The sequence below is a fragment of the Zootoca vivipara genome, chromosome 2, assembly GCF_963506605.1.
Source record: "Zootoca vivipara chromosome 2, rZooViv1.1, whole genome shotgun sequence".
NCBI lineage: Eukaryota > Metazoa > Chordata > Lepidosauria > Squamata > Lacertidae > Zootoca > Zootoca vivipara.
In genome coordinates, this window is record NC_083277.1 from 78,530,495 (window position 1) to 78,558,090 (window position 27,596).

At 40.7% G+C, this 27,596-nt stretch overlaps 1 protein-coding gene across 4 annotated transcripts in view; it reads right to left on the reverse strand.

Moving 5' to 3' along the window:
• Positions 1-27,596, reverse strand: part of TENM2 (teneurin transmembrane protein 2) — a 645,216-nt gene that overhangs the window by 100,376 nt on the left and 517,244 nt on the right. For all 4 annotated transcript variants that reach the window (XM_035105136.2, XM_035105139.2, XM_035105137.2 and 1 more), the window contains 3 exons: positions 26,888-26,989; positions 15,917-16,111; positions 864-1,064 (listed from right to left, as the gene is read on the reverse strand). In XM_035105136.2, the coding sequence (XP_034961027.1) occupies positions 864-1,064; positions 15,917-16,111; positions 26,888-26,989 (498 nt within the window). The remainder of the gene's footprint in view (positions 1-863; positions 1,065-15,916; positions 16,112-26,887; positions 26,990-27,596) is intronic.

Consider the following 27,596-nt stretch of genomic DNA (forward strand, 5'->3'; position numbering starts at 1 on the left):
GGAGAAAAAAGAGGAATTCAGTTATTGGCAAGCATTGTCATGGGTACTGGCAGCATCTTGGATTTAGGGCAGACTTACGGATTTGCACTATCATTGGCAAGGTATGCAGAAGGGCTACACCTTTGGAAATGAAATGGTTGCTACGACCTACTCAAGCCTTTGCAATTCTGCTGAGAAGGCCAAACTGAAATTTCTGCTACAGACATCTGAGTAAACCAGCCTAGCTCCAAGATTCACCCCAATTAATACCTAAGAAAATGAGCACAATTTTAAATCACCAATATGTTGGATGTACTCTGAACTGCCACATTTAGATGCCAGGGTGCTTCTTCATGACCATGCTACAAAATACAGCCTCCAAAAATGAAATAAATTGGAAGTGCAAATCTTTTGTCTTTTGACCTTATGTGTCAGCAATATATGCCAGCTATATTATCATTCAGATACCTTTTGAGGAGTGAGAGTAAGTAGGATGGAATCATGTTAGTTACCAAGGATCATATGGATACGTGAGGAGGGGACAATCAATATTTTGCCTTAAAATAGAAAGTGAGAATAGTGGGGCAAGAACTAAATTTCAAAATTACATTGTATTACTCTAATCAATGAAAAAATTAGAATGAAAAAATATGCATCATATACTATACCTTCATGTGTGGGAGAAGCACAGACTCATCAAAATCATTAAGAGAGCTTCAATACAGGTGTCTGAACTTACCTTAGAAGTGTAGCAGTCACTGTAACAGTTGAGTTACTGAGCTGAATCACTGATTTGTACTGTCTTGAATGAGTAGTCAAGGACCATTGACTATTAAGATTTCAAAAGGCTAAAATAAATTGCACAAATTAAATGTTTTTCTTACCAACGGAGCAGTCTGGACCCATCCAGTTGGGATCACAGTTACAGAGGCCTGTGTCAGAGAGGTATGTGCCATGCCCACTACACTGGTCTGGGCACTGGGCACGTGGAAGTTCACAATTTAAGCCTCCCCAGCCTGGGCTGCAGAGACACTCTCCATTTACACAGACACCATGGTTGGAGCAGGAAGGATCCAAGCAATCAACTAAACACACACAAAAAAACAAAAACAAAACAAACACTCTGTGAAAAAGGTCAGTGCACAGAATGTACAGTCTGAATTGACACAATTTGATGGATCTGTGCTCAGCAGGTTCTGCCTTGCTGCAATGAACTAGAGCAAACACGTGCAGTTGTTCTTTAGGCTATCTATTTTGGGAATCTGAAAATATAAAAAGGTCACTCTGCTTGCTCTGGAAGAAATTCCAAAAGCTGAATCTAGCCAGAAAAACAAAGGAAGGGGAGATCATCAAAACAAAGTTGCAGGCAGGGCTAATTTGAAAACAAAACCACAATATTCCAAACATTGGAATACCTAAGTGGCTTTTATTCAGTTCTAATTCTGCAGATGTTCCAACAGCACAAACCTGTACATAGCAATTTCTGTAACTGAGAGTCATTAAGAATATAATTCCTTGTGTTTTTCTGTAGAATCTCTCAAAATAATTACCCCTCTAATTTACAAAAGCTTTATCCTGTTGAGAAGAGATGGAAAGGCTACAATAGATGGAAAGGCTCTCTTTCTGTTACCTGATTTAAGCTGTCAGTCTGAATGCTTAAGTCAGCATAAACCAGGTTGTCAACACAAGATATCCATATTGATAGAAACACGTTTTTTTTTCCAGCTCTGCAAATGACTCTAGTGTACCATACATTCACACCAGTGCTGTTATGTTTAAGTGGGTGAGAGGCAGATTTGGTGGGAAGAATAGTACTGAACAATCCCACTAAACGTGCTGATCAGGAAAACATCAGATCCCTGATGAACATGCCAAACAAGAGCACAACCTTTGATGAACTTGTAACAATTGCCTGTTTCCACACGTGCATCTGTATCTGAAAGTGTGAGCTATTTTATCCCAGCAGCTATTTTACCTGTGATGGGGTTTGGATTCCCCTTTCCCTTAATTTCTCCTGCCATTCTGCACTGAGTAGTTCTGCGAAAAATACCAGTAAATGCCACCTTGCCAAGCCCCCTTCAGCATTACTGTACTGATATAAAAGTTTGCTAAGCAGACAAAACACACACCCTTAAGTTCTGCACTTTGAATCATTCTGTGTGGCTGTTGAACAGTGGTAGCATCGGGGGTGGGTGGGGGTGGGATCCAGGAAGGGACACATAAGGGCACAAAATGCATTTCTGGGTGGGGTGAAGCTTTCCCCCAAAATAAATCTTAGCATTTTCCATCAGTAAAGGGAAATACGGAACTGGAAGGCCTTTCCATTCGCACTGCTGAGAGAAGCTTTATCACGTTTCTCCTTTAACTGCCATTTAGCACTACACATTTAATCAGGCTACAGCAGACAGAATGATAGGACTTCAGAGTTTCTTCATTGGTTCATCTGAGGGACCAATCACTTTTGGCTCCTCTTCTTAAACTCTTTCCATTCCAGCTTGATATTACAAGAAATTTGTAATTAAGAACTAGTGCTAGGCTTGACTTGGCTTCCTTCTAGCCTCCAAATTGTTGCATGCACAGAATAGGGCCCACTCACACAATGGAACCTTTCCCCCTTCTCCTTCCCCAACAAGCCCTCACTCCCAAAACTGCTCCGCTGGGTTGGGGGAACACTAGAACAGATTTAGAGTGTACCAGGGCACTTGCACTACTTTGAATCCCAACCAAAATGTCTAGGAAATTCTAGCATACCTGGGTCTCAAAGATTTCAATACAGTGTCTGCCACTGCTGCTACTGCAGGACATACTAGCCCTCTTGGGACAATGTGACCTGCTGCCACTACCACCACTGTGGGGCTGTTTGGGTTTTGCCCAGCTCTGGTGCCTTCCATCACTCCCACAGGGCCTATCAGGCCATTCTGCACCTCCACTTGTGTCTTTAGCACTCAGAAAATGGCAGGTGTCAGTTGCCATGCCATATCTCTACTCCTCTAGGTCTGCCATGTCCAGCATGCCAGCTACTTTGCTTGTCCTTCTGGTCTTGGCTGAGGACTTGGCTGCCCTTTTGTTTGATGTTTTTGTCATGTTGCTGCATAATCGGTCCAGTAAGTTGAGACTCAGCTAGGTAGGATTTTAAACAGGCGGTAAGCAGCAGCTCAGAAAATTTTGTATAAAGTCTGGCAACGGATTTTGAAAGGGATGAGTTTAGAGGTTGATCGGGTCAAGGTATATATGATTAGTTGTAGAACTGATCAATAGGGAAGGGATAAAGTAAGAATTAATTAAATAGTAAAGGGGAAATCAGCTATGAATTAATTAGCAAGGGAATCTAACATATACAGATGCTGAGGGGAAGGTGATGCCTCAGGGAGATCAGCACCAATGTACAGGGGCTGGGGGAAATCCCAGACAAAGAGAGTTCTGAATTAAGAGAGAAAATGATAACTTTACCCTAAGTGTGTAATCACACACATATTCTTCACTGCACCCAAATTCTCTGCACTCGAACACATACACAGAACCAGAATTAGAAGGCCACAAGGGAACCATCAAAATCAGATCCCTTTCAAGAGAGACAGGAAAAATGAACTGGCTCTCCAAGGGAAGAACAACTCTAAAGATCATTTTGGAGTACTGTAATGATGGAGAAGGGGACGACAGAGGACGAGATGGCTGGACTTTGTTCTTGAAGCTACCAACATGTGTCTGACCAAACTGAGGGAGGCAGTGGAAGACAGGAGTGCCTGGCGTGCTTTGGTCCATGGGGTCACAAAGAGTCGGACACGACTAAACAACAACAACAACAACAACGATGATGCTTTTCCTGCCTTTGAGTGCTTGGAGGATGACAACCCATTTGGTGGTGTCCTGTGCCCCCACACAAAAACAGAAAACATTGCTATTTCCGAGGAGTATTGTGAGTACTAAGTTATAATTCTGTCAGTTTCTAATCTCTAGCTACATCTTCAATTATCATATTGTTTCTTTAAGCAGGGCCTCAAGAGCCACCTGTTTTGCCATGGTCCGTGGTGTTTGAAGCATGGTTGATGATGGTGAGAAGGGGGGGAAATGTGAGAAGGCTGTGAGGGTAGAAACAGACATACAGTGGTACCTCTAGTTAGGAACTTAATTTGTCCCGAAGATCCATTCTTAACCTGAAACTGTTCTTAACTAGATGTGTGCTTTCGCTAATGGGGCCTCTTGCTGCTGCTGCGCCGCCGGCACACAATTTCCATTCTCATCCTGGGGCAAAGTTCTCAACTCAAGGTAACTCTTCCAGGTTACCTAGCGGAGTTTGTAACCTGAAGCGTTTGTAACCTGAGGTGTTTGTAACTCGAGGTACCACTGTACTAGCATGCAGAAAGTATTCTAGTCCAGGAGGAAGATACTTTTGCATGGGCGTAGGCAGGGGGGCAGGAGGGGGCAGCTGCCCCCCCTAGAAGCAAAAAAATTAATGTATTTTACAGACCATAACCAGCACTTTTCCCCTCCAAAAACTGAAGTGGAAAGGGCTTTGCTTTAGCAAGAGCAGCTAAGTCTCCGCTTGCTGGGGGGGGGGGGACACAGCAGTAACAAAAACACATCAAATAAATAAAGCAAAGCGGCTACCAGTAGTTAAGCAGTTAAGACAATGGAGCATATATCCCCAGGCAAGATTCGATAGCTGACCATTTCACCCTATTGTTCTTAAGTGGGAGTTGTTGATGAGCATTCAGGAGCATTAAGAGTTCTATTGGCGATTTAATGAGGGTGCAGACTCAGAGGATTCAATTTGACTAAGGTGGCTCTGCAAGGCTAAAAAGAAGTGAATAAGAAAGGGGGGGCTGTAGCTTTGACACACACAGTGATGTTTATAAAAAGCATTGGTGTTCCAGTCTGCCCCTCCTCCTGCATCTGTATACTGTAAATCAGGGGTGGCCAGACTCTGATCTACTCAGAGTTTAAAACTGGGGGTGATCTACCCCCTTTTGGGGGGTTCAGGTCAAAGCTGTTGAGTTTTTTTTAAAGGAAGGGAAGCCCTGTTTTTTGGGGTTTAGGTCAAACTTGTTGAGCTTCTTTTAGGAGGGAGGGAGGCCCATTTTTGTTTAGGGCTTCAGGTCATAGTTCAACTTTTTGTGGGAGGTGGAAAATTTTGGGTGAGCTTTTTTTAGGGGTGCCAGTGACCTACCAGTGATCTACCACAGACATCCAGTGATCTACTGGTAGATCACAATCTACCTGTTGGACGTGCCTGCTGTAAATCAAGCAGAGAGAAAGCTGCTTACAAGGCTCCTGTACATGCAGAGTTCCAGCATCACAGCGTCACCCAGAGGCACCCACAAATATGAGTTATCCCTCTCTCTATTTCTTCCTTCCTTCCCTCCCTCTTCCATCCTTAATAAAATACGGGGGGGCAGATAAGCCCCACATAGAAAGCCCATCAACATGGGGGGATGACTCTTTCAAATACGGTATTTACCAGTAATTGGGGGGGGGGAGGCACCTAGGCCTCTAGGAGTTGGCTGCTATGCCTAGGAGTAGGACAATTCAAGAAAGCAGAACGATGCATATGGTATGGTAATATATCAATAGAATCGTAGAATTGTAGTCGGAAGGGACCACAAGGGTCATCTAGTCCAACCCGCTGCAATGCAGGATTTTTTTCCTAAGGTGGGGCTTGAACCATGGTTGAAATATTATGCTGATATGCAGCAACGCCTCGGAGCCGTCGTGGCTGCGGCCATGCCTTGCCTCGCCCTCGCCCGCCCTGCCACCCCCTCTCGCCTGCCCGACCCTCCCGTCCTCTCCAGCCAAGCAGGGTAGCCGCCAACGCTACCAGCCCCAGAAGCACAAGGTGGCCGCTGCTGCCACCGCCACGATGTCATCAGGCCCGCTGGCCCTTTAGCCCCACCCACTTTGTGGCCCCTCCCCTTCCGTGCCTTGGCCCCGCCCCTGAACGACCATGGCTTGCCCCCCCCTAGTTTAGATCCTGGCTACGCCCCTGTACTTTTGCCATGGTGGCTGAAAACAATTCCTTTTAGAATGATTAAGGTTTTAAGTTCTCTTTGTCTTTCATATAACATGCAAATGCTGAATATTTTCAGTTTAGAGCTACAGTGGAACCTCGGTTTATGAACACCTCGGTTTATGAATTTTCGGTTTATGAACGCCACGGACCCATCTGGAACGGATTAATTCATTTTCCATTACTTTCAATGGGAAAGTTCACTTCAGTTTATGAACGCTTCAGTTTATGAACAGACTTCCGGAACCAATTACACCCATGCTTCAGTTTATGAACATTTCAGTTTAAGTACTCCGCGGACCCGTCTGGAACGGATTAATCCACTTTCCATTACTTTCAATGGGAAAGTTCGCTTCAGTTTATGAACGCTTCAGTTTAAGTAGTCCGCGGACTGTCTGGAACGGATCAATCCACTTTCCATTACTTTCAATGGGAAAGTTCGCTTCAGTTTATGAACGCTTCAGTTTATGAACAGACTTCCGGAACCAATTGTGTTCATAAACCGAGGTACCACTGTACATCCATTCTAAGACAGTAGGAAGAAGGACTTTTTCTCATATGGAACTCACTAGAACTGAGTTCCGGCATCTCTCAGGTGGGTGCCATTGCCATTATAAGAGAACATGGGAGGCGTTCATTGTGAGTTCCACCACCGCTTTTCCTAAAAAAAAATAGCACTGGTCTGAAGTGATCATTTTTCTTTCAATTGTACATCATCCTCTAGATTGAAAGAACAATACTGTACAACTGCATACAAAGAATTAATGAAATGAAATCAAGAGTTTAGACTACATACTATCCACCCATTATACCAGCTATCCCATGAAAGAAAGAAAGAAAGAAAAACTAGAGGCCACAATCCATAAACTGTTGAAGCTAACGGGACTTCATCAGTATACAACTGCAAGTAGTATGGCTTATTGGGCTCATGGATCTTCATCATAGATTTATTTAGTATGACGAGCTTAACAATCCATTTCGGCTACTAACAGCCATCCCATTTCCTTCCATCTGCTCACAAGCTGGTTTTCATCTTTTCATCATTTATTTTACCTTTTTCAGAAATAAGACAAACGGATCTATAATTCCTGACCCTTCCTTTTCTCTCTAGCTTCCCTTCACCTGACTTCCAGGAGCCCTCAAAGATAATTGCTAATAGCTTTGCAATTTCTTCAGCTAATTCCCTCAGCACCCAAAAGTATACTTCATCAGACCATGTTGATTTAAATTTATTAAAATATGATCTATTCATTTCCTGCCCCGACCTGTATTTCTTCTCTTTCTTGGTTATCTTCATCTGATTAATTTGTCTCTTTCAGTGAAAGCTGAAGCAGAGTAGGCACTGGAACATTATGGGTTTTGTATGTGTCACTTTTACACAGAGATGGCGACCCATGATTTCTTTTCTTACTTTTAATGTACACAGCTGGGCTCATTGACTATGTCAATATCCCTTGTTAATTTTAATTTGTATTGTGCCTTTACCACTATGGATTCACACTTGTGCCAGTCTTTAAATCTAATAAATAATAACAACAATGCACCTTTAGAAGCATCTAAGTTTTGCTAAGAATAAAATACAGAAATTCCAACCCTCATTTTCATCATCTTCTGGCATTTTGCTTTATGAAAGAAAAACTTGAGTTCTATGCACACCATAGAAGGATGGGAACAGTAGTTTACAGAGTACCTTTAACAAACTACAGTTCCTAGGATTCTTGGGGCGGGGGGAGGCATGTTTTAAATGTATGCAGCCTTGATTGTTTAAAACAAAATTCTAAAGATACTGGTTTAGCGTAAGGTGACACACAGTGTGAGCCTATGCATGTTTACTCATAAGTAAGACTCGCTGTCAGTGGGACTTAATTACAGCACAGTCATATAAATGTTTCCTCCAAAGTTCTATGGGACTTAGTCCTATATGTGTGTAGGATTGCATCCTTAATCCCACTGAGGATATCAGGGACATACATAGTGCCAAAAGGTGTATCAGGAGGTTCTCTAGCATTGTCAAAGTCCAAGAATACCAGCCAGAGGTTTGCCCCTTTAAGATTAATTTGTTTTATAGATTCCAAAGATGTATACATTTGCTTTGTAGGTAAGAAAATTAAACCATCTGAAAAAAATTACAATCTAAACAATCAATTACAAGTAGCATCTAGAGCAAATAAACAAGTAGCAGATGAATGAACAAAAATGTAAGCAGCAGACCGACCAAAGATTTGCTGAAAAAGAGGTGTTTTATTCATTGAACAACAGACCACTTGTGAAGAAGCGAACAAATCTTTTGGGGAAGGGTTGTCTGCTTTGAGTGTCACAACAGAAAAAGGCCCTCTAGTAGTGACTGTGCGCAGAAGGGCATCACCAGTTTATCACAGATTCATATGGGAAAGCGGGGGAGATGGTTCTTTAAATATTATGGTCCAAAGTTGATTTGTTTAGGGCTTTAAACTTATACCTCCCACTTTGAGTTGTACCTGGAAATAGACTACTAAATACTATTGACATAGTTGTAAAGTTATACTCTCCAAGAAACCAGCACTAGCCAGAACCCTTGCAGCAGCATTTTTGACTAGCTGAAGTTAGACTGTGTTACCATGTTGTTGTTGTTTAGTCATTTAGTCGTGTCCGACTCTTCGTGACCCCATGGACCATAGCACGCCAGGCACTCCTGTCTTGCACTGCCTCCCGCAGTTTGGTCAAACTCATGTTCGTAGCTTCGAGAACACTGTCCAACCATCTCGTCCTCTGTCGTCCCCTTCTCCTAGTGCCCTCAATCTTTCCCAACATCAGGGTCTTTTCCAAGGATTCTTCTCTTCTCATGAGGTGGCCAAAGTATTGGAGCCTCAGCTTCATGATCTGTCCTTCCAGGGAGCACTCAGGGCTGATTTCCTTAAGAATGGATAGGTTTGATCTTCTTGCAGTCCATGGGACTCTCAAGAGTCTCCTCCAGTACCATAATTCAAAAGCATCAATTCTTCGGCGATCAGCCTTCTTTATGGTCCAGCTCTCACTTCCATACATCACTACTGGGAAAACCATAGCTTTAACTATACGGACCTTTGTCGGCAAGGTGATGTCTCTGCTATGTTACCATAATCCAGTCTAAATGGAACTAATTCAAATGTGTGACTATGAGCTAGTTGCTGTACTAGCCTAAACTAAGCTAAAGCACTCCCAGTCACAGCGGCTTCCTGGCATGCAAAAGGAGAGCCGTCCCCTTTAAATGTGAACAAACTTTGACAGCAATGGAGAAGGAATGAAAAGCATTCACCATCCAATTACCTTGAATGAGATGCAAATAAGTCAGAGAGAATGTATCAAAGTTCATTAATGGATACAAGATCCCCTCCAGATGACCTCTTTATTGATTGTTCTTTCTGATTTGTTCACAGGGAGGCTAGATGATGTTGGGTATTTAACAAGCATTCATTCTGATTTGTTTGTGAGGAAGTCAGATGATGTTGCATCAAAGCAATTGTTATCCCACACTTTCATTGCATTTCCCCAGTCACTTTCTTTATTGCAAGAAGCCTAATCTTTGGGGGAAGTAGGATTGCTGCGCAAGACCCATGAATGAACTAGAATTGCACTAGAATGAACTAGAATGGCGGGTTTTCTATTCTAATTCACAATCTTATTCTTATTATATTAACTTAATCCTCCTCCTTCTTCATGCTGCCCCCCTCCGAGTTCCCTCCTGCCACTAGGGTAACCCGAGGGGTTCAGCAGTCAAAAGGTTCCATTTTTGTGTCTGGGTTTCCTTCCACCCCTCCCTCTCCCCTCCAAACACCCCCTGCCACTGGATGCCAAGAGTAAAGAGAGGGAGACAGGCAGTTCTCTACCCAAACACCTCTCTGATCACCAAAAATATTAAAAACAAACTCTATCATATTTCCTCAGCCATTCTTCTGCTCCCTCCAGAAAACTCTTAACCCTGAACTTTTAAAAATCTCTCCTTCCCCCCCTCCCAATGTCCCTTCCCCCAATTGGATCAGCATATGCTTTAGCAGGCCAAGATTCAGACACCGTTATTCATCAAGCAGAAAAGAAACCTTAAACTAAAGTTTTCACCCCACACCAATTCTTTCCCACTTCCACTTCCAGGCCTTTGCTCCCCCCTCTTCCTGCCTATCCCACCCTTCACTAACACCACTCCACATTTCAGTCTCTCCAGGATTTTCATTTCCGTCAATCTTCTCTTCACTTTGTTTCTCCTTGTCGGCCTCGTCTCCTTGTTCAGATATTTGTTTTTCATCATCCAACACATATTTTTTTTGGTCCAAATCAGTCTCCAAATTATCCTCAAATTGTTGCTCCGCACACACAGTCTCAGAATCAAAATTGTCCTCTAAATCTTGATCTTGCACCTCATTCTCCATTTCTGTTGGATTCAAACATTGCCGTTCCTTGTAAATATCTTCCCATGTTTGTAGATAGTTCAGCACAGCCTCCTGGAAGGCTCGAGAAAACTTTGTTTTCATAGTTCACTTAACCACAGGCAGACCAGAGATAAGGGCCAAAGGGTGCTGGAAAATTCCTCTCTACCACATTGTCGACTCCATCGTGGCTGATCTTATCCTTTGTCTTTAACTTCATTACATTTAAAATTTAAATTCCACTTAAGTTACTTCTGAATCCTCTTCAATCAGTTTTTACAATCCACAACAGTAAAATCGATTTTCTTAGTCCTTTAGCAATTTGACAGCTTTTGACAGCTGTCAAAACATCTTCCCCCTTGTTACTGCTGAACCTCAAGGGGTACCGACACCGGGGGCTGGGAAGGTTTGGAAAAGTCTTTCTTTCTCTCCGGTCCACAATCTAGAAAAAAACTTTTCCCCTTTCGGCTTGAGAATATTTAATGCGCCTCCCGATTGACCATTTGGAAGAGATCGGCTTCCGTTGCTTTAGAATCTCTTCCTATCTTCAAATTTGAAATTTTTAAAGTCCGAATAGAGATTTGACTTACTTTGTAAAAGTCTTTTATTTTCCTGGAAGAATCCGTCGCTTGCAGGCTGAGGACTTGGAGCTTCACTTCAAGGAGGTAAGATGAAACCCAAAAATGGCTCCCGCGACTCCACTCCGCTGGCTCTCGATCGCTCTACGGAGCTCTCGGGCAGCGGAGGAATCGCGTCTGGAGCAGGCAGCTGGGCGCTATGTCACCGGGACTCTCTACCCGGTGTTTTTTCGGGGAGTCCGCTCGCTCTGCGGACTTCCCCCCCCTCCACGAAGCCAGGGACTTCAGAGCGCGAAGTCCCTGCGTCCTACTCCACCAGCGCGACGGACCGGAAGCTCAATAACAGCCCATTTCTTTTTAAAAGGATGTCCAGTATTATTCAGAAAGGATTTGTGGATGGAGCCTATCATACTTAGACAGTGCATCTCAAAAGTTGTCTTAACAATATGAGACTTAGAATCTGCCACCCCTTAGAGGTCAGATCATTAGAACTCATTTAGTGATGAAGCCTCCATGGATTGACAAAAAGGGAGAGTGAATGTAATTTATTCCCACAAGGACAAAAAAGAAGGTCAAGGAGTTTCCCTGACAATGTGTTCTGTAAGCTCCTCCAGGGCCAAGAATTACACTTACAAAGTTAAATGCCATTGAAAAATGACTCAGCCATGAAAGTGACAAGAAAAACACTGTTAACCTAACCTAATTTGTTAATTTCACTCACTTTCTACCCCAAATTGCATTGAATGAAGCCTGACAAGTTAGCTATTTTCATTTTTGTGTGCAGACTTAATAGAGTAACAGTGTTTATGCAGCAAAATTTGTAGATCACAAATATTGATTTTGGTGCCATGGCCATTTCAGGTAAATTGTTTGAACGATATGACTATGATGAATATCTGAAATAAAAAGCTAGCGGGGGAAAAATGCTGACCTACAGTATCCAATTCCATTTCCTAGCTGGAAAGTAGCATATGAATCAACCTTGATCATTCTTTCCAAAAGCACAAATCAATAGAGAAGATTTTTACCCTTTAATAAAAATTCAGGTATGTTTATGTGTTCTGTTACTGTGTTAATTCCTGAAATGCAATGCAACGCAACAAGATTTTAAAACTACTGAGGAACTGCCTAACTATTCCTTTTCTACACTACTAAAGGGGTGGGGAAGCTATGCCCCCCCCCCGATGTTGTTGGACTCTACCTCCCATCAGTCCGGGCCAGCAAGGTCAATGGCCAGGGGTTATGGGAGTTGTAGTCCAGCAACATCTCAAGGGCCACAGGTTTATCCTGTACTATTCTACTGTATTCAGAAACCTTTGAAGAACTGTGCATAATGTTTGTAAAATGAAAGTGTTTAAAAGAACATGTGCCAATACTATGGAAGTCTGTTTTTTCAAATGAGGCGTGCAAAAGGTTATTTTAACCTTTCTCGTCATGTTATTTCACCTTCTATGCTTGTAGTTAAAACACATTGCTTTCTAAAATTGATTTATCTTTCAAATTTCTTATCCTTCCATGCTTTTGATGAAATTATTTGCACCTTTTCCCTAACACAAAGGAAGGTCAGACTCTAGCAGTCACAAAGAGTTTTTAAAAAGAACAGGATTTCATTAATGTTCAAGTGTTTATGGAAAATGTAAAGGAACCGCGGTACAAAGGTGATCTGCCTGTAGCTGATAGTATTCCTTTCCTGTACTCTGATAACTTGAAGATGAAAACTAGTTTGAGGGAAAGGCAACACAGGTTCTGACTACTATGACTTGTAAAGGACAGCTGAAATGGAATAACAAAATGTCACGAGTATGTACATATGTATAGACATTAACAGTAATAATTGACTATGGACTATAAACATTAATGTGTTATACAGCATTAACATTTCCTAGGCTTAATTCTGAAAATCTATTATAGCATTTCTTTCAAAGGAAAATGTGCTCATCTCATAAGTAGTTCTTAAGTAGATGAATGAGCCCTTGTAACTCTATCGGATACAAAAAGCTGCAGTGTATACATTCTGAAAGCCAGCATTACTATATGCATGCATGGCTACTGTACATATAATGCCAGGTATTTGTAAGCACTTTATGCAATAATGTAGTGATTATCAATCACTCCCTCCCCCCCTCTCTCTCACACACACAGAGAGAGAGAGAGAGAAATAATACACTTTTATTAAAGGCTTAGGTAATATTAATAGTTTCACTTCAGTAAGCTTTAGATCAGATAGTAGGGGAATTCACACTGCTCACAAAATTTGGTCCAGCCCCCACTTCCGTGCTTTGAACAAGAGCAAAATTCATTCCAAAGTGCTTTGGAAGCTCTCCAATTCGGTTTGGAGTCGGCTTGGAAAATGAAACTCGTGCCTTCCGCATTATGGAAAAATTCTTTTGACAAAAATGGATAAAATGTGCAAGCAAAGTAGCCCCCCCCCCAACTCCTGAGTGGATAATGTCTGCCAAACTACAGATAAAAATGTTTACACATTTTTGTGCTGAGCATCTTTAATTCCTCCTCCCACCCCAAGGATTATATTATTGGCAGAACTGGATGGAAATGGCTTGCATGGTAGCACCTTTGGAAAGATGAATACACATGTTTTGGGCAATGAAAGAGTTAAGCAAGAAACTACAATCAAAAGGTCCAGAGATATTAGTGTTATGCACCTTTAAAGTGGATTTTAAAGTGGGGAGGGGGGTGAGATAACTAAAAGGCACATGCTTCAATCCTCATGGTTTTATGGACAGCAATGTTATTATTAAAACGTCATACATTGTAAAGGAAATTTCAAAACAGTGGAGCCAGAGACATATGATTTAAAAAATAACTTGAGCCTTATGTTCTGCTCAGTTCACACCAAAACTCACAGAAACAAAGCACAACACTGATTTGACAGGAGAGGATGTGTGGAAACATGACACATGCTGAAAAAAGCACAGCAAAGACACCTGTCTGATATCAGTAGGCAGGGAGCTCCAAAGTACAGGTACTGCTACACTGAAAGATTGATATTTTACAACTGCAAAACAAGTAATATGGAACATATCAAAGTGGTCAAGTGGGCATATTTGGGGCAAGGTGGGGCATCAGGGGAGGTTGAGTTTCAGGAGTGGAGGGGATAAGGGATAAGGAACAGGCCTCACACAAAAAAAACATCTCCTACTATGAAATAGATTATTAGAGGGCTGGTAATCCAAACCTTATTATTTTACAGCTATACAGCAGGGGGGGGGGGGCAGAAAGCATTTATAGAGACGCAAAATGCATCCATCAACCGTAATCCCCAGTTATCAGAGGCTTCAGAAACAGGGCTGGCTTTTCTGTGCAGCAGGGTAAAGCAACTTGGAAGGGAATTGGCGTATGAATTTTGCAGCAAGACTTTTAAATGTGTGTGGCTCTAGCTGTATAAGGGGTGCATGTCATTTGGGCTCCAAATGAGGCAGCAAAATGCTTCGAGCATGCTCACTGTTGAGCAGGTACATCCCTCTGCTCCTCTGCTCTCGATTTTCTTTTCAATGGGTTGTTTTCACATGACACATGACAATCTTGTGTCTTAAACTGTTCTCAGCTACAGACTTACTCAATAGCCTTATTCACACATTATTCCAAACTGTGTGGAGTTAATGCATGGAGATGATGCCAGGGCTGCACACAGTGCTCCCACCTGCTGCATCATCTTCTCAAATGGAAAGATCTCAAAGCAGAGTCTAAGTGTATCCTCCTGCACTTAGAAGCCTCCCTGTGATCCGGAACCTACATGTGGCACACACACTGCCACAGCAGGACTCACTTTACCTCAGCAATTAAGGAAGTGCACTAAACAAGGAAGTTGTCTTTGCAAATGACTTTAGAAGAGATTGAAGCAAATCAGCATGTTTCTACTATTCCTGCAATATGTGCTAATATAAAAGGAAGCTGGAGGTGTTTCAAATTACCTCTTACTTTCCCTTGAAAGGAGTGCTTCCTTTGCCTACAAGTATGTCCTGACACTGAATTCTAAATATGTAGGTAAAAATTTGACATACTCCTCCCCCGAGGAAGGGTATGCTCAAGGACAGAGACCTGTCCATACTGTCACATGCATTCCTTACACGATAATTTAGTAGGAACATAGCATTGGATGCTGATAGCATATATCTTCTACATGGAACCAGCTACTTTGCATGCTTCTACTGTAGCACCTTATTTTCTGGCACAGTGGAGTATACTTATGAAAGCAGCAGTATTAAATGAAATCTCTCCATTTATGGCATGCAACACCTTACAAAAATTAACCATATACAAAAATCATTAAAAAGCTTCATTGTTGGCCATATATGGTCATGTTCTATTCCACTTCTCTTCTTTGCCCCCAACTCCTTCTGCAGAAAACTGCAACTACTTAAATGTTCAATACAAAGTGCTTTTTAGAATTCATTAAATTGCCGTCCTTTCTGTGTACCATCTACTTTCCTTTAATTCAGCATGATTGCATGTAACAATAATAATTTACTCTACATGGGGTCACTAAGTGACATGGATACCTGTAGTCTTTCAAATCTGGTTCCTCTTTTTCTGAATTAATTATGACTGAAGTGTTTGCTTTTATGGGTTTCCAATTATGCCATTTTATAAACCGTCTTCTTTATTTGTTTTGTTCTGCATTTTGCACTTTAAAAACGTTCAATAAATATAATCCATATTTCAAAAGAAAGAAAAGATGGATCTGGACTCTTCAACAAAAGAATCACTCAGATTTACCTTTGGTATGTACTATTCTGCAATTGGTAGAATGATTAGGACTTTAAGTACATGGCAGAAAAGAAGTATAAATAAAAGTTCTACCAGCCAATAACACAGGAGGTACTGAATTCCTGAGATTCTTGTCCAGTACTATTATACTTATTGTAACCACAGCATTATGGCACATTTCTTTTTGTCCTCTCGCCCCCTTTACTCAACAAAAGCTGCAAAAATATAGCTTGTATTGTAGCATTTACCTTCCTCACAGTTTTCGCCTTTGTAGCCAACAGAGCAGACGCAGTTCCCTTCAATGCAAGAACCGTGGCCCCCGCATGAAGGATCAATACATTGGCTTATTGGTACATCACACTCTGGCCCTTTCCAGCCACTGTAGCACAAACAGGCTCCTTTGGTGTATTGTCCATTGCCACTGCACAGAACTGGGCACGCAGCTGGAAAATTGAATTAGAGAAAAAAAGATAACAGCATGCCATGTATATATATCCACATACAGTGCACAAGGATATGTGTAAGACTATACTAGTAAGCAACAGACTTCAAATTGTGATTTAATGGAAAATGCAAGTCATGCTCCTCTGATTGATCTTTGAGGACCTATAGATCTATGAGAGATGCAAATAACTTTTACTGAACAACCTATGCTTGATGAAAAGAGACCCCAACTTTGGGGTCTGAATTGAATTTTATTTCAGCAGTGGATATAATTTCAGTAAATAGGTTCACTTTCTCATTTTGCACAATTTATAATCTGAAATCTATTACTTAATAAATCTCTATATCAAGCAGCACACAACTGTGGATATTTAATATTACAGCACTATCTTTGCATATGAAAGAAAAATAATTTCCATGCATTTTATAGCAATACACAAATAAGGTATATAGTATCAAATACAATAGGGCATCAAAACATCCTTAATTAAAAAACACAATAAAATAAACAAGTTTAAAAAACCAAGAACAGAGATAGTATTATTACGGATGAACATTGCTTGACATGTTAGTAACATCTAAACAAAGGGACCCTTCAGACTAGTTGGGCTCTAAGTCAAAATAATTACATAAAAGATACATTATAATGAACAAATGTCCTTAACACAAATAACTGAAATGTTATAGAAAACTGTTATTACGCCTTACATTTTACCCATTCAAAAACATGAAGACCTGAGTATGTGCATATTAACATGAAGGTATACTTATGTTATATAAAGGTAAAGGTAAAGGGACCCCTGACCATTAGGTCCAGTCGCAGACGACTTTGGGGTTGCGGCGCTCATCTCGCTTTACTGGCCAAGGGAGCCGGCATAAAGCTTCTGGGTCATGTGGCCAGCATGACTAAGTCACTTCTGGCAAACCAGAGCAGCGCACGGAAAAGCCATTTACCTTCCTGCCGGAGTGGTATTTATCTACTTACACTTTGACGTGCTTTCGAACTTTATGTATATATTTGTAGAAATGTCATTTTTAAAAATCAAATGACTGTAAGCTATTACTATTTTAGCTATTAGCTATTTTTATTAATGCCGAGATGTGTTTATAAGTGCTGTGTGAGGCTGCTCCAAGAATGGAAGGTCTCGGTGCATCTCTCATATCCTGCCTAACCCTCATCTTTCAGCTCAATCAATGATTGCATGCAGAGACGTCCTGTCCCATTCTTTGTAATCACCTGGTGTGCTTGATGGGGATCCCTCCATGCATAGGAATTATGCTCACAGAAGGAGCAAGCGGACTAAACTCATTTGTTTTCAAGGGATTCTAAAAAGATTATTGATAGCCACTTAATTAGTTTAAATCATATTTATTTTGAAATGAATGGAATGTAAAATAGATATATGTAAGATTTGTGGCTGATGATGTATTGATTGTTGAATAAAGGTCTTTAAAAAAGGAAATACCATGCTGATGTTACACAATGCAACACATACAAAACAGTACATAAGGACTTCCACTTGGAACGCAGTAGAAGATGGCTGAAAATCTTAGTGTTTTAAGTGTCAGCCTGAACACAGCAGAGTTCGCGCAGGTTTTTCCGGAAGCTTCTGGCGGTAACTTAAATGACTAGACGTCTGGACGCAGAATAACTATTTACAGGATTTATTAAATAAAAGAAATCCAGAGTTTCTATGTACAACTTTAGAACTCAAAAACAAAGTAAAATAAATCCTTTCATCTCTCTCTCTCTCACACACACACACACAACCGATACAGCACCTTTCCTCCTACACTCACCACACCACGTACTGTGCTAGCTTTTTCTGATAACAGGACTCAGTGCTAATCATCAACCAATGAGAGAGCTGTTACTATGGCAGAAGCAGACCTTGGCTTTCTGCCCAGTGTTAATTGCTTGTCCTAGAGTTGATTGTGTGAAGAAGTAATCTGATGGTTTCTCATGCTACCAATTTAACAAAAACCCGAACAAAAAATTCCATCTCTCCGACCCCACGGGCTGATTTATGAGGCTGCCGAGGGGAGTATGCAGCCTCCTGAAGCCCCCCCAGGGTATGGGGGGTGCAGTCTCAGCCGCAGTGGCCCATTACCAGCTTCGACCTCGGAAGAAGGGAGAAGCGGGGGGCCCTGGGTGGAAAGCCCCCGTGGGAGTTCGGATCCCCCGGACGCCATCTCTACGAGCGAAAACAGGCTCCATGATTTAAGAGAGAAATTAGATATGAGTCGTGGACATGCTTCAGACAAAGAAGGAGATTTATACTACAAACTACAGCCACTGAGAAAACAAAGGATTGAGGAATGTCTTTCATCAGATTAGAAGGTATGCGACGGAACAGAAGGGGAAGGCTGAAACTTTATAATTGTGTTTTATATCTACTTAATACCCTCCTTCCGGATGAGCCGTTATTTAGAAAGCAAGGGAAATTGGAATTAGACTATGTGAATTGAAAATACAAATTATAAATAAAGTTTATAATTGAGGATCTGTTTGGAATGTGGTTGAAGGTTCCCTAAATTTATGGATATCAGAGAGAAGCAAACTTGTTAGCAGTTGGAAACCTGTCAAGAAACTGCTGAGATATGACGCAGCTTTAAAAACATTTCAGCCATCTTAAGAAACAACCGGTCGTAACAGCAGTCAAAGGGGGAGGGAGCCATGAATAAAGACATTGGATTTGTGTATAAGGTTGTGACTTGGCAAACCTTCCCTAAAAAGGCTGCTGTGTGCAGAAACATCTGATTTATTGGAACTGTTTGAGGATCGGGGTCGCTGAGCTGTGCTGCAGCAAAGGGGGAGCTAATCCTGTGTAGAAAAGCCAAGTGCCAGTGCAGGGCACTGCAGCCTGCTCCCTCAGCACAAGCACTCATTGGAGCAGGCTGAAGCTTTAAGGACTGGGCTGTATTACACAGTATGGTGTAAATCCTGTCTTTTATTATTTCAGAAATAAATGACAATTTAAGACAGAAGTTCATTATTCCACAGACCACTGGGAAGTATACTGTAGACAGATGTGCAATCAATTTATTACCAGTGCTCTTCAAGCTGACCCTGTGAGAATCCTTCCTCAAGAGGATAATTAATTCTGCATCTGTAATAACTCAAGCCAAAATGTTCTTTTTAGCAGAAATTAAACTGCTGCTGCTGTGATATTGTATATGTTTTCCCCAGTGAGAGAGATGGATGGTGGTTCACTAGGGTCTAAGCTGAAAACTACAAACTTATTCCATATCTAATTTTATTCTAACCTGGAAAAAAACTTCAGTTGTTAACAAAATGCTTCAAAAACAGGCAATATATTTTACTTTCCAAGCAATGGAGCAGGAGATGAAGATGTTGGGTGTTCTTATCTGTCAGAATTATATAATCTTATTTAGCCCTCCAATCTTGAAACCCAGCACAGTCTTCAGGATGTATATTTTAAAAGAGGATGTATGTTTTAAAACAGAATGTATGTTTTAAAATATTTTCCCAAAACAATTTCAACTATTTTCCCTCTTTCATTTCCATCTTCATTCAGGACATTTCCAAAAGAAAAAAAACCTGTTTCCAACTCTTGTTTCCTATTTCTGTTCTCACATGGCCAGCCCCCCCACCCCCATACTGACAGTTCCTGTCTCCTTAGTTTTACTCAATATGAATTTCAGACAGTGTTTCCTAATCCCAGTTTTCTCTCTTTCACCACCAAATTCTCAGGCTAACTTTCCTTAAGATCTGCATGCCTGCTATATAGGAAAGATAAGACTAACTAAATTGCATGTTTTGTTTGGCACCAGCAAGTATAGATTCCCTGCTGACACTAAACTTCCAATATGGCTGGTTGTTCAAAGCATTCATGTTGACAATGCATAGCTAAATGTTGAATTTAGAAGCAGAGAAGTTTCTGGACAGTGGGTGGCTGTCCCGTTGGTTGAGACCAGGAGACACTGTCTGTTTTCTTGAATCATGCTCGTCTAGCTTCCATCCAAATGAAACTTAGGTTCAAAATTTGTTATAAAGAGCTGGTTGTTGCTACAAAAGCTTTTTATTCTGAGGGTGGGTTCCATTTACATAATGGAAATATTGGAAATATAAGCTATATAGGTTTGTTATTTTCTGAATTTTGAAATACAATGAAAAAATAGTTTACATTGCTTTTCAATTTTAAATAAAAATTAAAAAGACAAATATAAAAACGTATTGTTTTTGTGTGAAGTCACTTCAGGGTAGTACTTCTCTAGTAGTACCAGCAATTGCATTTTTAACAGACTTCAGACAGGGATAGAGGTTGTTACCCTGTTTTATTGTTAAGTGGCCTTTGAAATGTGGTCACATTGGTATTGTAAGTGCACAATACCAATTTTACCACACAAACTGACCTTCTCAGGAGTCTCTGATCACCATAAATAATGCTGATAACCATCTAGCGAAAAAGGATTCCCAATTATGGATGATACTCACTGAGGGATACTTTGGGATGTTCTCAAACAGAAATGCAACATTTAATGATATATTTTTCCCTATCTTACAACTTACTTCTTCTTTCATTGTAAGTAAAACTATGGGCCACTGATTTGCCATTTGTGGTACAGTTAGTATAAAACCAGGTAAGGCTTACACACACAGCTTTATATTACTTTACATTCAATACTATTGGTTTTAAAAACTGCAAGAGAAACAGATACAGAGACACAAACGTATGACCATTCTCCTAATGAGAACTGTGGTGGTAATTTAAATTTCCTATTCCAGTGCTATCAAACTACACATTAGCAGGCAAAAAAGAGAATCACAGAAGGACAAAAAAATCATCAGGTGTGTCAAATTCCTGACATTCAGAAGCCATGTGGGGAAAGCAGCACACGCTGACTTAAGCACTAAAGTATAGATGCTTTAATTAATCCAGGGTGAATTTAATTGCTTTAGTTAAGTGGAAATCGGGTTAAAAATGATGCAGAGCATGCTGGGGTGTGTTAAAAACATGACATATGAGTTGGATGAATCAATAAATTAAAAGTGCACAGATGTTTTAATTAAACCCAGAGAAGTTAACCAAGATCACTAGAGACTTTTAAGCCCATGATTAATTCAATTCATTTTAAATACCTGTAGAGATATGAGGATGCCTCCATTTTGAGAGTTATAAAAGTTCTCAATCAATAAGCACTTAAGCTGCTTGGGTTTAAAAAAAAGCCTTTAAGAATAACAGAAGGCAGATCACTGGGTTCAAGACTTGCTAGTGCCAGCAGCTATGAGCAACCGGAAAGGATGAAAAGGATGAGCGAAGACATAAGAATATAAGAACCTGGTGGATCCAACCAAAGGCCCATTCAATCTGGTATCCTGTTCTTACAGTGGCCAACCAGATGCCTGTGGAAAACCCGCAAGCAGGACCTGAGCACAAGAGCACTCTTCTCTCCTTTGGTTTCCAGCAACTGGTATTCAGAAGCATTACTGCCTCCAACCGTGGTGGTGGAACATAGCCATCATGGTAGTATTCACTGATAGCCTTATCCCCCAAGATTTTGTCTATTCCTCTTTTAAAGTCATCCAAGCTGGTGGCCATCACTGCCTCTTATGCGACTGAGATATCTATCCTGAATCTTATAAATAACTTCAGTGGATATCCACAAGTTGTAGTGCTATGAAAGAGGAATGAAAAAGTTTCTCTGTCCTATTTCTCCATGACATGTATAATTTTATACACTATCATGTCACCTTTAAACTGACAAGTCCCAAATTCTGTAACCTTTTCATAAACAGGAAATGTCCCAACCCCTTGATCAATTTGGTTGTCCTTTTCTAACTCTAAAATAACCTTTATGAGGTGAGGCAACCAGAACTGTACACAAAATCCAAATGCAGCCACAAATTTAGAGAAGCATGGAGCAATTAGATTTGGATACTGACTCAGGAAGGAAACCGTTGAGGACTCCTGTACAGTGGGCAGGAGCTCACAGAGGGGAAGGGTCTGGAAGCATAGATATAACAAAATGACAAGACACTATGGTGGGATTGAAACGGCTACAACTTTATTGATTACAGATGCAATTTGATTTTGGCATAGGCACTGGGTATGTATCCTGAATCAGCCAACTTGATTGCTGGCTAATAGCTCAGTCAGGATTGATCCTGGGGTTAAGGATCTCCCTATGATCCAGATTGAATAGGGCGATCCCACCAGGTTGTCATTTGGGGTGTTCTATGGCCCATCAGTCCCTTTCTGGAATTTCTAACAGAACCCTACCCCTGGACCCCTTTACCTGCATGCCCTGAATTTTGCTCCAAGATCCAGAGGTGGGGCACCCAGCCATCCCCTAGCTTTTGACTAAAGGATCCAACCCAATGCCTCTTTCAACCAAAGCTGTGACAGTTGCTATGAGGAAGGCAGAACCCCAAGACAGGCCCAATTTGTCTGCAGGGAAATTCTGCCATGGCCCCGAATTTGGCAACAGAGTAATTTCATAACAAGTTCTGCCTACTTTCCTCCAGGCAGAGCCAGAACATACTGGGTAGTTGGGAGGCATGACCAATTCTGGACTGTGCTGCCTGACCACAGCACAGCTGGCTTTTATGCCTTTGTGGTGGACCTGACCTTTGTGGTGGACTGCCTCTGTTAGGTCTGCCACCAAAGCACTGTGCCCCCCTCCCCCGAACACTGAAGAAGTGTGCATGCACACAAAAGCTCATACCTATGACAAACTTAGTTGGTCTCTAAGGTGCTACTGGAAGGATTTCCTATTAGTACTGTGAAGAAATCACATTTTAAAACATATTTACAGGGACAGGCCACTTAACAATCTATGATCCGGCTTTCCAACCCAGCTTTCTTTCTTCTCCTCTCCACCAACCCACTCTGTAGGGTCAAGGGAACACCAGAACACTGTGTCGGGATTGTTCCATCTAGCAAGCTTGCACTGACAGAATGATCAAAAGAGTGCAACATTGAACTCCTTCCCATAGTTAAAGGTAAAGGGCCCCCTGACCATCAGGTCCAGTCATGTCCGACTCTGGGGTTGCGGCGCTCATCTCACTCTATAGGCCGAAAGAGCCAGCGTTTGTCCGCAGACAGCTTCCAGGTCATGTGGCCAGCATGACAAAGCTGCTTCTGGTGAACCAGAGCAGCACACGGAAACACCGTTTACCTTCCCGCCAGAGCGGTCCCTATTTATCTACTTGCACTTTGAGGTGCTTTCAAACTGCTAGGTGGGCAGGAGCTGGGACCGAGCAACGGGAGCTCACTCCGTTGCAGGGTTTCGAACCGCCGACCTTCTGATCAGCAAGCCCTAGACTCTGTAGTTTAACCCACAGCGCCACCTGGGTCCCATAGTTACCCCACTGTTATTAATTAAATAGGTCCATGCCAAATTTACAAATCCCTATATTGCTAACCATGGGCATAGCCAAGGGGAGGCGGGGGGGGGGAGGGGAGCTGCCCCCATAAATCAAGTAAATTTAAGTATCAAGTAAATAAAAAAATACTTAACTGAGGTTCTGCCCCCCTAACATGAAGCCTGTCCCCCCTAACATAAATCCTGACTATGCCCATGTTGCTAGCAATGGTTTAATGCCCCTGTTGATTACATTACTTCTCCCTCTGACCCAGACTCTGTAAATGCTGTGAATGCCCTATGTATAATGAGTAAGAAGAACGCAATGAGATGGTAGATTTGTAGATATTGAGCCTTTCTCTATTTTTTTAAAAACTGCACGAGAAGTGAGCAACAATGATTAAAGTTTCATTAGTCTTATTTAAGACAGGGAAATGTATGCCTGGTACCATTATGACAACCCCTGGATCCCTGCACATTTTTGTTATTTGCATATGTGAGAGCCCCTGCTTTGCCTACAAGCTGCTGAGCAACTAAATATTTGGAGAATGACAACATACTTTCACCAATGTGTAATTAAAGCCAATGTCTGTGTTTTCTAACAGTAACATTGTTTGGCCTTCAGTGACAGATGTGGACCAGCAGGAGTTGTCATTTCCAGTAGTTAGTACCGGTATCTACTTACTTACCCACTAATTTGAAATTTACCTTGTCAAGTTCCTATACAGGAGGTCACAAGCATTCATGTAACATAGTGGATATGGCATGAGCACTCAGCTTGTCAGAGGTGTAGCTTATTGAAAACGAGTCCAGGGTTGTTGTTGTTGTTGTTGTTGTTGTTGTTTGTTTGTTTTAACTTAAGAGTGATGCAGAAACAGTAAGCATTTAAACATGAGAATGGATGCACTGTGTTTAATGGGCTGAATTATTTTAAACAAAACAAAATAGAAGGCTATTAATGAAATTTACAAAAACAACAACAACCTACACTTATATTGATACTTATTGAAATGGGACCATCCTTTGACAGCAGTCAAAAATAAATAAAGTGAAAGCAGTAAAATGATGAAACCACACAGGGTGGGGGGGGGTGAGGGAATCCTGACAAAAAAACTGAGCTTAAGAAGGCAAAACACTTTTATGGACAGAAAGGGGAAGTAATTGTAGCAGGGTGGTGGTAGTACAAATTAGTTATCTAAAGATAACAAAATTCAATTAAACTCATTAATGTAAACAAATGGTTTTTATTTTTATTTGCTTAAGCTTATCTGCTTAAATGATAGTGTAAATGCCACTAACTGGATATTGCTAGATGTGTCTCACAGCACAGTCCTAGGCACATGCACTGGGGTGTAAGTCCCATTGGGTCTTACTTCTGAATAAACATGCATAGGTCTGCATTGTTAATTCCTCTGTGTGCTATGAATCACATATCTCAGAATCAAATACTGCCCTTTAAGTTAGTTAAAATAGCCACAGACCTATTTATATTAATCATTTACAAAAGTAATGCAAGCCTTCAGTTTTCAAGGCATGTGCTATGCAATCCTATGCATTTTTACTCAGAAGTAACAGCCACCGTGTCCAATGGGGCTTACTCCCTAGTAAGTATGTTTGGAATTCCTTTGGACCCCATAGAGAAAGTGTAGCTTATTGAAAATGAGTCCAGGGTTGTTGTTGTTTTGTTTGTTTGTTTTAACTTAAGAGTGATGCAGAAACAAACATGACAACCAACTAAGGAAGATACTGTACAATGGATATCTCAGCAGCAAGTGAATATCATGTAACAATATAACCCTTGCGCAAGACATACTTTCCCTTGATTTTTCCTTGCCTTGGTTATTTCTCCCATCATATATAAAAATTGCTTCTTTACAGCATTTAAACTGGCTAAGTAATTTAAGAGCTGGCTAAAAGCCTTTTAAAAAATGAAATGAATTTTTCCTGTAGAGACATACAAAGAACATACGTTAAAACATAAATAAATGTCTGAACATAACTTAAAACATAAATAAATTTCACTTCCAGAGATTAACAGGCATAGCAAATATTCTTTGCAATGTACAGCATGAAGGTAACAAGTATCATTATTATTCCTACTGTTATTACCGCATAAATAAACAACTATGAGTTCTACAAAGTAGCATACTGAGACGGTTAATACACTGGGATTACAACATTAGTTTTCTTTTTCACATATATGACAAAATCATACCATTCTGAGTTAAAACTATCTCTCTCTCTCCAGTCACTCTAGTCAACTTAAATAGCCACCTTTTCAACCTAAGCTGTATCCCCAAAATGGGCAGTCATTAGATTTCTTCTGTTAAAAGATGACTTATCAACACTTTACTTCTCAAACTGTTATTGTTGTTTGAGAAAATGTTGTCTTACTATTTCCTAACAAATTTATTTTCTTCTTTACACTGCTTGACTGGATGGTGCAAACATTCTCAGGCATATATCCAACAGATTGTAAAAAAAGAGGGATTACAAGAAAACAGGCATCATGTAGCCAGAAGATGTCATCACAATACTAGCCTTCATGCATGACTAATATGTGGAGCGCAAGCATAGTGAAAGGGGTTGTGGGACCACACGTTCAGCACTGCACCCAAAGATGTACTGCTCCTCCTGTCCCTGGGCAATCAGGTTACTAAATCACATGGGAAGACTCCCCACACAGAGAAGGATCATGCCATATATAATGGCATGATCCTAAAAATGTGTACAACAGAAATCTCATGGTTCAGCTACAATATAAACATTGATAGTATTAATATTAATAGATGCTACTGTATATGCACTAATAATAATAATAATAATATTAATAATAGTAACTACTACTACTACTACTACTACTTACCTTTCTTTGTGTGTTGTATGCCACATATGTGGACAGCCTAACTCTAGTGTTTGTCCCATTGGAATTAACTGGCAGGAAAAATCTTTAGGAACAACTTAAATATAGTATACTTTAAAAGTATAATAGCTCTATGCTGTTAAGTCCTAAATGTTGCAGCAACATAAAAAAGCCTCACACTTGAAAAACATGCTACAAAATACTTTCTGCAAAATCATAGGATTAAATGCAACAAGCTTTACACTAGTGTGAGAATAAAAGAGATGTCAGTGTCAATGATCTAAACAAACCTGGACTTTATCAACTGTACAATTTAATGTTGATATTTTCTGGGGGTGAGATGGAGATGGAAAGATGCATTTATAGGACTGGGCTGCTACTCACTCTACATTTGATTCTTTTTTTCTTGTATAGCGTAGCACAGAAATTAAGTCTCGCTTTCAAAAGCCCTACAGGAAAACAGAACTCCAATATGTCTTAGGTAAAATGTTACACAAATCATTTTCACTACAATGACAAATGATTCCTATAGCACAGGATAAAACACATAATGAGGAATATTTGAAGACAAATATAACACTACCTTTAGCACAATCTGCTCCATGGTAGCCAGGAAAACAGTGACAAATTCCAGACACACATTCACCATTCCCGTGACAATTACGTGGACAGTCCTGCACAGAATCTGAAAGACAGGTGCAATCAATGTGTTAGCCGCTCCCTTTTTAGTCTATGGTGATGTTATTTTTTAATGGTCACACACAATGTAAGTTCAACAACTAAACTCCATAATCAGAAGTTACCTGAAGAAAGACAAAAATATTAACACTTCTTAGAAGTACTGTATATCTCTTGAATTCTTGAATTACAGAGACTGTGTTTAACAGGTGGTTTTTGTAAACTTTTTCCATTTTCTTTTTCTTTGGCAAAGCTGGTGTTTCCGCTACATGGAAAAGACCTATTATATTGCACTTGTAGGCATTAAACAGACCTATTTTCCATATGAGGAAAAGAAGCAGCAGAGAGGTCCCTTCTGTCATATAATGAGTCCAAATTACACAGTCACAGCCAGGGGTCTCTTGCGCTAATGATTAGAATGAGTCATTGTAACTTTGGTAACCGACTGCAATCATATATTATGAGTCAGAAGGGAGGTTCCTATATAAGATGTGGTTTTTGTTACTGTATGTAGCTTTTGTGTGTGATAATTGCTATACCTTGACAATAGTTTTGCATGCACAAAGTATTATAATGTGGCAATTTTTCAACCTGTTTTCCACAGCTTAACGTAT